At 34.5% G+C, this 12,853-nt stretch overlaps 1 protein-coding gene across 1 annotated transcript in view; it reads right to left on the minus strand.

Annotated features, from left to right (window-relative positions):
* Nucleotides 1–1,483: 1,483 nt before the first annotated feature.
* Nucleotides 1,484–12,853, minus strand: part of LOC124788021 (dnaJ homolog subfamily C member 16) — a 176,346-nt gene continuing 164,976 nt past the window's right edge. Inside the window, exon 13 of the mRNA XM_047255082.1 lies at nt 1,484–5,221. Within this exon, the coding sequence (XP_047111038.1) occupies nt 5,081–5,221 (141 nt within the window). The 3' untranslated portion in view covers nt 1,484–5,080. The remainder of the gene's footprint in view (nt 5,222–12,853) is intronic.

Here is a 12,853-nt window from a genome sequence, read left to right on the forward strand (position 1 = left end):
TATTAAGGAGATGGAGAGGAGGATCAGAGTGAACATTTTCACCAAGATATTAAGGAGATGGAGAGGAAGTACCAGGGGGACTGGAATGCAACTGCGATGGCCAATTATTGTTGGATGTTGAACAGGGACAGTCATCATATATAAGAATCTGTCACAATATTTGAGAAGGAAAGTTGCTACTCACCATATAGCGGAGATACTGAGTCACGGAGGATTTTTCAGGACGTCAAGAAAGATAAAGTTTAAAAATTAATAGAATACTGTTGACTTGATACATGGTAAACATGAAATGAATTAGGGGAGTTCTGTAGAGTATTTTTTAAATGTATTTTATTTTTTTAATGTACTTTGTCATTAAAAACTCACATTGTATGAAATGGTGTTCGACTATTTTTGTGGTCTCAGAAGTTAAAAACTTCAAAATATTATTTGAATATAATAGAGGGAAACATTCCAAATGGGAAAAATGTATCTAAAAACAAAGATGATGAGACTTACCAAACAAAAGCGCTGGCAGGTCGATAGACACACAAACAAACAAACACAAACATACATGTATGTTGTATGTTTATGTTTGTTTGTGTGTCTATCGACCTGCCAGCACTTTTGTTTGGTAAGTCTCATCATCTTTGTTTTAAAAATATTATTTCTTTTTTATGTAAAAACCTGAAGTGATAGGCAAAATTGGCAGTTATTTCTAGAAACAGCAAAAACACTTATTTTTAACAAACCATCTGACAACAAAAAGTTTTACAACACAGACTAGTGTTACAGTAACACTACTAAACATTCATTTTGGACGTTTTATGTTCAATCACTTGGTTCATGACATGATGACTTGCAGACTGAAGATTTTGATTAAGCAAGTAGTGCACATGCTCTGCCTCATAGTTTGACCACAGCTACTTGGGATTACTCATGCAAGTTGTTTTAATTCTAATAAGTAAACTTTTCAGTCTTATATACCACATATCACAACATTCCCCATCAGTTCTCATTCTGCTCTTAGGTTGCACTGTCTCACACATTTACGCTTTCCTTTCTTGAGTCTTTCACTGCCCTCTCTCATTCCAGTTTTTTTTTTCTTCGTATATCATGCATACTGTATTCTTGCTTTTTATTTTGTTCTACAATGATTGGAATTTTTTCTTAGCCAACCATAGTTTTCTCCTTTTTTTTTTTTTAAACTCTTTCAATGTGCCAGCTCAATCATTTTATTTCATTTACTTGTACCCTGTTCTTTCAATATATCCTGCCTGTATGCAGCAATATTTCTTAAGGCGGTACGAAAGAAAACACACATGAGGAAGATAAAAACCCACAGCTTTGTATATTTTATTTTTAACAGTGCCTCTTTTTCCCTACTGCCAATGTCTGCTGTCAGATGCACATTATATTAAGTGTTAATCAAAGATACACTATTCTGTAAAAAGAAAGGAAAAACATAACCAAAAACTTTTCATTAATCAAATGAAAACAAATGTTTTGAAAGAAAGAATGTATTTGCATGTATAATTGGTTTTCTAGTATAAAGGCAATACATGTAAAATAATTTGTACTGCATTTTCAATGATGTTCTTGATTTTATAATGCAAATAGCATTTGCGACCATACTATAAAATATTATTAGAAACCTAGAGCAAATTGCAATGACCTGTTTAAAATGCAGAAAAGTCACCAGAAGTTTATGGCAGAGTGCCATTACACAGTCCTTGCAATTCACTCCACATCGACGACTTACCCTGAAATTTTAATGAGCATGTAAGTATTGAAAAATCAGTGTCCCATCATTCACTGCAATTTTAGAGCAGTAAGCTTGCATAAATAACAATAATAATATAACAACAACAACAGCAAGAAGAACAACAACAACAACAAGAATGATTAACCAAGAAAGCACTGCTGAAAATTTTACACATTAAATAATAAATAGTGTAGGAATGTCACAGGGATAAAGGAAATGATAAATGTTTACTTATTGCAGTGAAATGTAGAGGGAGATATCAAGTTTAGATGTGCAACAAACTATGATAAACAATGAGAGAACATTAATAATTACAAGAACTGAGCCATTCACCTTTAGCATTATAGATTAATATATAACAAATAGATCAGTTCTGCTCTAGGCTATTAAAATTACATTTCCCACCCTCATGTAAACAATATGTATGGCACTTTGGAAAATTTGTCAATCCCCTAGGGGATTACAAGGCTTAATTTGTTTTTAGTAATATTCCATTTCTATTTACAGTCTACAGAAAGTTTTACTGAATAGCATGTACTTTCAAATAATGCTCATTTACAGGAAATAAAAATATATGTAGAAGCCCCCTAAATGACAGACATTCTTAGAATCTTCATAAATTTTACAGAATATTATGTACAAAAAGCAATGACAACTATGTACCACCCTTCCTCCACTCACTCACACACACAAATGAAGTTGTGCATGACTAGGAATGTATGTGTGGGCTTGGAGGAGGGGAGGAATAGACAGGGATTGGGAGGATAGTGCATCCAAGTATGAGTGTGAACATAATGAGCCTTCTTTCTAATGCTGGGAATTCAAAAAATATACATAACTTAGCTTTTTATGCAAATATGGTACATTACCCGCCACATGTAACAGAAAAATAAATAAATCAAAAATTCTAAAAAAAGAAATTATTGTACATACTGTCATTTTATGGGGGTCTGTGAAAGCTGAATGGGAGCCAATGGTACAATTAAACTGTATAATATCACAGAGTGTGTAAATATAAAATAAAAAGGTCATATCATGACAACATTGTACAAACGGACCTTTAATTAAGAATTCTGACAGTTTCTCAAAAATTCAGCATGAAACATGAACACTTATACACTGTTAAAAACTGTAGTCCAAAAAATAATGTCTTATTTTGCAAAACACTGTATAAATTCTAATATGAAATTACAATCATTGGCTCACACACAGAAACAAAGAGACTAATGACAACTAATAAATACTAACAACTACAATTTTTTGCTTATGAAAAATGAAATATCAAAATCTAATATTTCCTTTCACTCTCATTAAGCATAACTGAGAAGTTAACCTTAAGCACAAAACAAGTGTGTTTCAAAAATTCTGATAAACAAAATGTTAAGACTTATTCATCAGACTTTGTATTTATATTCATACATAATTTTCCTTTCTTCAGTGAAAGCATTTTACCTTCTACATTTTAGACTACATGTCTCATCATTAACACTAATTTGTTAAAAATCTTTATTTACAACTGATTGTATATTTTGTGTCATCACGTGCAATTAAATTTATCAACTTTAGTGTTCATTTAATTGGTACATTGTATCTAAAGTCTTTGTATTAAAGTAAACTAAGATTTCTCTTCAATATCACTATGGTATATATAACTATAAGTTTTAATAACATATTTCCTTCCTTTTATATATCGAATATGTATTAAAAAAGAACAGCTACAGTAAACCATAACCATAGAAATTACAGGGAAAATGTTTAAACAGGTTATTAAAATCAGCATAGTAGCACGATTCAATAGGATACAGTTCATTTGAAGTAATCACAGATACAGGGAACAGCATACTCCCACAAAATGTAAGGCTAAAAATGGAGTATGTCTGTCACTCAAACAGCCAATAGGACTTCAAGTGTTAAAATCTTATTTGCGATCTGACTAGATAAAACATTACATTTTCAGGGAAACTAGTTTTTCCCTCTTACAGAACAAAGTCAGTGACTAGAAATTATACTAAAAGTGTAAATAACTCTATAAATTAGATAATAAGATGCACTTCAGTTAAAGAATATTCTTTGTAAAGAAATTTTGTCTCGTTCCTATTCCACATGCAGAAATTAAAATTTAGATTAATAGAATACATTAAGAGTGAAATACAAAAAAGGGTATGTTGCCTTCTACTTAACAAAGTATTGAGTTATTGCAGGCTGAATCTGAAGACAAAAGTTAAAGATTTTGCTGCAACTGTAACTTCCTTTGTGGTACTACCTACATAAAAAAGAGCTTCCATAGAGCATCATATAGTGAACTGAATGAATTATCGACCAGAAAGCTCAATCTTTATTCTATACGTGGTCCTAATTAACAGTGTTTTCAAAAATACTCTTCTTAAAGATATATGAACTTTCAAGACGAATGTTTCTTTGCTCTTGGTTAAGCAGAATCATGCAATATCTGCAAAAAAGTCAATTGATAAGTGACACAGAGTCACTTTCTAGGAGGCAATGGACCTACATTAGCAACAATTCTGTAAGCTAAATGGCAGTGAAAATCTATATATCAATGCAAATGGAACAATGTCCTTATAGTTGATGAAGTCTCTTTATTTTTTCCAGGAGTCCTTCAATATAATTAAAAACATGGCATAAAATATCCATGTTGCAAATATCTACTAATTTTAAGCTGCTTCAGTTCTTGCGTAATAGGCATCTGTATATTTGTGGTGAAGGACTTAATTTATTTACAGAACTATTATTTTAAAAAATCAACGAGATTTTTTTCTTTCTGTAGAACTATGTTTCACAGATTGTTCCTGTACACAGAGAGGGATTATTTTCCCCTATGAAGTTTGAATTGTGATGCACACAGTGAACACAGTTTCTCAAGCTATGCTTCAATTGTTCTTAAAACTGTAACAGTATTCAGAATCTTCTCCGATAATACAATCAAATTTGCTCATACCACAACAACAGCTGATGCTAAAAAACAACATTCTTATTTCTGTCAGTCATGGGACCCTCAAAATGCCACATCATAAATAATACACTATAGTTTTTTTAGTAACAGCCACATTAACAAAGTACATTCCTCTTCTAGAAAACAACAACACTCCTTAATCACATCACAGCATTTGGGAGAAAGATTTCCAATTAGGGTACAGAACTTCTTCGGAACATGGAACTTGCAGAAACTTTTAAGAGAAATGGGCTTCTAAGGAATTTATGAAAAGTTATTTACATGATATTTTAAAATGTTTTAAATTTTTATATTATTTTACAAAAGCAGACAAGTTATACTTTTTAGTACAGCACCTCTTGTTATACAGATCATTGGCCAACTGCCTACTTCAGTGGAAAATCTGGCCAATAATTTATATAGTATCGTTGTGTTGTTCCTTCGAACAGCCTATCAAGCCAATTGGGTAAACCATCAAGAAGGTTACCTTGGAATACAACATTGCTGTATTTGTCAGATAGTAGACCCTGCAAAAAAAGAAAAGAAATCAAAAATATGTTTGCAATCCAAGCTGCTCCTTTAAGAAAAATCAGAATTTCAATATTCAGAGCTGTGTGGTAAATTTGAGATTGTGATTGCTGACATCATTTTGCAGCGTCTGCCTTGTCTTAGAAATGCATTCCATGGGTATGTTAAGAGCAGATCATGCTATTTCACTAATCAACACTTGGCACACACAAACACACCCCTCACATTTACTGTACAGATAAATTGCCTGTTAGTCACTATCAACTGCCTACTGAAAAAAGAATTATAGCTAGTAACTAATGTACATAAAATTTTACTGACACATTTAGATACAGTAGGATCATGATAGTGAACAACATTTGATTGTCAGTATACTCTTTGTTGCAAAATAATATAACCCTGCATACAGAAAGTTGCTGAGAATTACTATACCGGAGACATACAAGGATGAATGATGAATGCTGCATTTTGTGCCACTGTGAAACTCTTTTCCCACCAATTTGGTTAGTTCCTTTCAGCACTAATACGGATATACAAAGAGTAACATGTATCCTTGTCAAGACGCCTGCAATTCAATCACAACTCATCCTGCCTGTGACAGCTGCTGCAGTATTGAGAGTTCCACATCCACCAGGTACAAACAGCAATAGCTTGTGTCCACAAGCCATGTGACACTAAACATCCACGTATCCCTCTGCAGGGCAGCTTTATGTCACCACCCAGCAGCTTAGCAGTGAGTGCACATTCCAGTCTTGATCTCGATGTCTTGACTTAACGTGACAAGTCCTGCCAGTCTACCCATCAGAGCACAGTGGGCACCAGTGCAACCTATACCAACTGTGCCTAGACAGTGTTTCACAATTGTGACAGACTGAGTGCTCACATGCACCTACAAGAACTGCTATCACACTCCAAAGCTGTTTTGGTTCTAAAGTTACTGTGTACTTCCCCTCACACAACCAAACATCCAGATGTCAGACACTCACTCATGTCGGTACCAAATGCGTATGTTGAAAGACTGTCAACCAAAACATCAATTTAGTTGAAAGAATCAAAAATATAGAGAACATTTTTATTATATTTAAAAACAAAGATGATGTGACTTACCATACGAAAGTGCTGGCAGGTCGACAGAAACACAAACAAACACATACATACACACAAAATTCTAGCTTTCGCAACCAATGGTTGCTTCGTCAGGAAAGAGGGAAGGAGAGGGAAAGACAGAAGGATGTGGGTTTTAAGGGAGAGGGTAAGGAGCCATTCCAATCCCGGGAGCGGAAAGACTTACCTTAGGGGGAAAAAAGGACAGGTATACACTCGCACACACACACATATCCATCCGCAGGCCTTTACAAATGTCTGCTTGTGTCTGTGTATGTGCAGATGGATATGTGTGTGTATGCGAGTGTATACCTGTCCTTTTTTCCCCCTAAGGTAAGTCTTTCCGCTTCCGGGATTGGAATGGCTCCTTACCCTCTCCCTTAAAACCCACATCCTTTCGTCTTTCCCTCTCCTTCCCTCTTTCCTGACGAAGCAACCATTGGTTGTGAAAGCTAGAATTTTGTGTGTATGTATGTGTTTGTTTGTGTTTCTATCGACCTGCCAGCGCTTTCGTATGGTAAGTCACATCATCTTTGTTTTTAAATATATTTTTCCCGCGTGGAATGTTTCCTCTATTATGAACATTTTTATGAGATAGATGTGGTGTTCTGTTGGACCAGAATCCTTTCTGATGAAAACGTGGTCAGAACTTATGGCTGTCTTGTAATTGTGTCTGTTTGCAAATTAACATGTCATATTTGCGGTAAGTACAATCTATCTTTCTTACATTGTTGACAACATAACATGGAGTTTCCATTCTTTTAAGTTGAATAATCATATTTGCTTGTAAAACATACCACTGACTTGCTTTACAAATTAACAGTAGGCACTGTGGCACGTCAGAAGACTAAAAGATCTTCCTCAAATCAGCGAACTCATAAAAGTGGCATATGGGAATGAAATCATGTTACTTTAACAGTGTCGACATGGATATGGCAATTCTGAGCGTGACATACATCAGTTCCAAACATTATCATCATATGGAGATGTGTCACAGACAATTTCACTGTGACAAAAAACAATATGATACTAAAATATTAGTAGAAGTACTAAAGGCACAATTTAGTGTTGTGGCTCTGTATGGCATGCTACCAGGTACATCTTCAGAAAATTTAGCTGCAACAGGTGTCAAGATTCGATTACATAATTCAAAAACAACATTTAGCTTTTAGCAATACTGTTTACATTTGACCACAGTGGAGGTATATAAATAGCAGTTTCTGCCCAACTTTTAAAATCAGGGAGGTTGTGTTTATGGTTGAGAAATAATGGGGATGAGCAATGGCAAATTAAAATCTTCTCTCCATCTTTCCAAGGCATGAGTTCTTCCAAACTCCACTTTGTTGTCAAAGGGAAGGAGATGACATAACTAGTGAGCTTAAAAAATTCATTTTATGGTAAATTCAAACTGCAGCTCATTGCAACAAGAATTGTGTCCACACAAACTACTTTACTAACAATAATTTAAAATAACTCTATTATCTGCACATAAATATTCACAAAAGTAATCAATTTTCACTTACTGGTATAGGAAAATATCTAGTGAAGCATAATTCGGAAAGAGTTAGATGTATTCCAATAAAGGGCATTTAGTATGACGTCCAACAATGACACTCATGTCAGAAATGTCAATGAAATTGTGAGTACCAATTGAAGATTGAATGTCCAACAGATTTCAGACGAATGTACAATTTCAGTTGGATCATGTCACGAAATCCTGACATAGCATCTTGGAAAGGAATGTGTTGACACCAAGTTCGTCCCATGGCTTACAAGTGAAGACCAGAAAGACCTTCGCCTCACAATCTGTGAAGAGCTTTTGGATCTTGCAAATGAGAATGAGATTAAACAATAAAAACTCCAGGACAGAATGTAACAATATTAAGGAAAGCAAAGTTGCTACTCATCATACAGCAGAGATGCAGAGTAGCAGATAGGCACAACAAAAAAACTGTCATAAATGAAGCTTTCGGCCAGTAAGGCCTTCATCAAAAATAGACCACACACACACACACACACACACACACACACACGCACACACACACACACACAAAAAAGCAGTCTCAGGCAAAAAAATCTACAGAAGGTCCTTCAGGCAGCTAAAAAGTCAGCCAACGACAAACTGATAAAAAAAATGCAAATAATAAAAGTAAAGCTGCTTGGACTTTAGTTAAATGTGAGACTGGGAGGAAAAAAAGGAGGAGGCACTCAAACACTAAAATCAATAAATCAGGCAACACAATCAGTGATCAAAAGGAACTGGCTAACTTCATAAACTCATACTTCATCAGTATTGCAAAAGAACTGCAGAGCAAATTTCCAAAAAGATCTGATATTCCAGTGCAAAATTACGTAAAACATTCAATGGTTCTGCTCTCCACTACTCTGGGAGAAGTAAGCAGTGCCATAAAACAATTAAAAAACAAACCCTCAATAGGATTGGATGAAGTCCCAGTTTGTGTGTTAAAGGAGTGCCTAGACAGCATTAAAGCTCCAGTAACTGACACCACTAACCAGTCTTCTAGGACTGGCTGCTTCCCAGACTACCTGAAACTAGCTAAAATCATACCCCTTCACAAAAAAGGTGATGTTGGTGGAGACTTTAATGAAAAATAAACTTATGAGCTACTTAAATAAATATAATCTTCTCTGCAAGGAACAGCATGGCTTCAGACCGCTCAGAAGTGCTGAACAGCAATAGCTCTGTTAATAAAAATTGTTCTTGAATCACTTGACAAGGATAGTTATGTAACTGGAATTTTCCTAGATCTATTGAAGACCTTCGATACCATTGATCATGACACTCTTCTACACAAATTGGAGTCTCTGGGAATCAGGGGAGTGGTAAATAAATGGTGCCAATCATATCTAAATAACAGTGCAGAGAGTAGAAATTTCACATAACACATCCAAATATGTGGTAAATCACTTACCTGACCCACAGTATGTTAATGTAGGAGTCCCACAAGGAAGTGTTCTGGGCCCAATATTGTTCTTAATTTATATTAATGATTTTCCACAATGTGTGGAGCATGGAGAAAAGGTAATTTTTGCTGATGACAGCAATATACTGATTACCAGCAAGACACCTGCCATGCTATTGGAAAAAGCCAATGAAGCACTAGCAGATGTTTACAAATGGTCTACAGAGATCAGAGTAACTCTCAACATTAAGAAAACCAACACCATGTACTTTAGAATAAACAAGAAGCCCAAGTCCATAAATTTAAAACTATGCAACACTTCAATAACAGATAACAGATATACCTAGGACTGCACATCGACAGCCAACTAAAATGGAATGAACATGTCATGATTATCTCAAAGAGGGTGCCCACAGCATGCTACATGCTTAAGAGTTCTTGCATCAGTATGCAGTGACATTTGTGTAAGGTCAGCTTACTTTGGTTATGTGCATGCGATTTTTAGCTATGTAATAATCTTTCTTGGGGAAATAGTACACAGAATCTACAAACAGTTTTCATATTACCAAAGAATTATTTAAAAACCAGGTCATTCTGACTGTTCCTTGTGAGTTTATTTTTCAGACCATAATATATATCAGAAAAAATCTTGACAATTATAACTTGAATAACATTATTTATGATCATAACACAAGGTTGAGTCATTGCCTCCATTTAGATAGAAAAAATATGCTAAAAGCTCAGAACAATCTTGATTAGTGAGGCGTGATAATCTATAAGAATCTGCCCCAGAATATAAAAGAAATTAGCAGTAAGTATTCTTTTAAAAAAAACTGTAAAACTGTTTTCACAAGAGTATTGTTTCTACACTTGGACAAATATCTTAAATGAAAACCAAAGAACTGTTGGGAACATCTAGCATAAGTTGTACCTGACATCGTATTTTTTTTTCATTCATGTATTATGTATTTATGCCTATGCATTTACGTCTGCTAGTTCCATATCAACACATCTAGTATACTTACTTAAACAATATAAATTAACTTTTTTCATTAACATTCCACGTGGGAAAAATATATCTAAAAACAAAGATGATGTGGCTTACCAAACGAAAGTGCTGGCAGGTCGATAGACACACAAACATACACACAAAATTCAAGCTTTCGCAACCAACCGTTGCTTCGTCAGGAAAGAGGGAAGGAGAGGGAAAGATGAAAGGATGTGGGTTTTATGGGAGAGGGTAAGGAGTCATTCCAATCCCGGGAGTGGAAAGACTTACCTTAGGGGGAAAAAAGGACAGGTATACACTCGCACACACACACACACACATATCCATCCGCACATACACAGACACAAGCATACATTTGTAAAGGCCTTTACAACTCCTAAAAACTTAGTTCAACTATATTTGCACTTATAATCATTGCCAATCTTAGGGAGGGACAAATCAGTATATTGACATATTTTGCATATTTTTATTTGATAATGCCACGTAGAATTGTGTTCTGGGGTAACTCATCTTTAGGAAAGAAAGTCTTCATCTAACAAAAATGTGCTATCAGAATAATATGTGGTGGTCACTCATGTGGTGATCACTCACAGTCATCTTGTAGACATCTGTTTAAAGAGTTGGGCATTATGACAACTACTTCACAGTATATTTATTCTCTTATGAAGTTTGTTGTAAATAATCCACTACAGTTCAAAAGGAGCATGATGTACACAGTTACAATGCCACAAAGAAAAACAACATTCATTACTCCACACTGAGGTTGTCTTTAGCACAAAATAGGGTGCATAATACTGGAAAAAAAATTTTGATCACTTATCCAGTATATAGTATTTTTGACAGACAGCAAAGTAAAATTTGAGAAACAACTCCTCCTACTCCGTAGCAGAATTTCTATTACCATTATGTCTAAAAGGTGTTGGGTAGGAATTAGTAACTCACATCTGTATATCTTTTCTTTCTTTTTGTAAAAACAACAAGAACTTCAAAATGTTCAGAATGTGACCACGTGTACCAATTAATCCGTGATGTGAATGTAAAATCACTTGTTACATATTGTTACGATCTATAGTGCACAATGATCCAAGGAATATGTAACTAACTTAAACTTAATGACTGTGAGATGGTACACTGGCCAGCCTGAACATGGTTTTTAAGCAGTTTTCCATGTTTTTTTAGGACTATGCTGGGCTCGTCCTCAAATTCTGCCTCCAACAATATGATAAACAAACAATTAAAACACAACTACATACAGAACAAAGTATAAATAACTCGCAGACAGATGGTGGAAATAACTTCCCTCTCTTAGGTAACCCTGACGACTGTGGTATTAGGAAGAGCTCCCAGCCACAAAGTTATATAATAAAATTTGCCAAATCTTGAAAAGCTGGCCATCTACTAGACAGATTAAAAACTCTAGGAAAAAGACTAAAGAAGAAGTAATGTCTTACTATTTCACAATGGTGAAATCAGCCTTTTTAAACACCAAAAGTCACAAAAACAAATACATCCAGGTTTTGAAAACAAGTATTAAATTACAGCAATTCAAAAGAAATTAAAATGAAGGTATTAAATCTTAAACGAAATAAAGCTTCTTGCAATATAATGTAATGCAACAGATTTATTGTCGGGACATTATAAACTTTAAATTGATAAAAATGAGAGATACTAGTAAGAGCGCTGTAGATTTTATACAATGTTTAACAGGGAGGGATGTAAACAGGATATACACCCTTGTTTTTAAAGAAGATCTTCAGTCAGCTAATTGAGATTCTAACTTTACTTGAGGGATTAAAATAACACTTATTATTCTGCGAAATTTAATTCTGGGCTTATATGTGAAGTATTCTGAGACAACAGAAACAGAATTAGGTGGACTAACTACAGAAGTACAAGCTCTATATGAGGATGTGTTTCACAATAAAGCTAATGCTGGGAAAATGGAATCTTGCAATACTGAATATCAAAGATCAAAATCATGAGATTTTTGAATCCTAAGACTGGACATTTTATCCAAGAAATGTGAATTTATGCAACACTGTAAATGAGTTGAAATAGAGAAAAATAATTGAGTGTTTTAGATATAACAATGCCAGACATGGTGAGAAGCTATGACATTTCAGGAAATTAGTCGAAATGCGGCTAAAACAGAATAATAAAGCTGATGGAAGTGTCTTGATTGTCATTAGGGCTGAGTATGATGTGTGTGCCAAACATAGTTCCTGTGGATATCAATAGATAATGTTGACAGCACGAAAATTTAGCCTCACTACAATACTATTGTTCAGAAATGGGTGTAAACTTAAGGAATCATTCATATGAGCAATAAGAAAGGTTCACTACATTTTTTGTCACTTGTTTCTTTCTTCAAGGAGGTTGATCAGTATTTAAGAAAGTAATTACTTACTACTAGGTGTAATGAACACTAGTAAATGGTAGGAATTAAAATCCTTTGAAATTTATCTCTTTCCTAAACATAGATGATGCTTTGTCCAAAAACAGATGTTACATTTTCAGGTCCCAAATCAAACAACCACAATTCATTTATTCTACAATCCACAAAAAATTATCTGCATTTCAAATGAACAGGAATT

The sequence above is a fragment of the Schistocerca piceifrons genome, chromosome 3 (assembly GCF_021461385.2).
Source record: "Schistocerca piceifrons isolate TAMUIC-IGC-003096 chromosome 3, iqSchPice1.1, whole genome shotgun sequence".
Lineage (NCBI taxonomy): Eukaryota > Metazoa > Arthropoda > Insecta > Orthoptera > Acrididae > Schistocerca > Schistocerca piceifrons.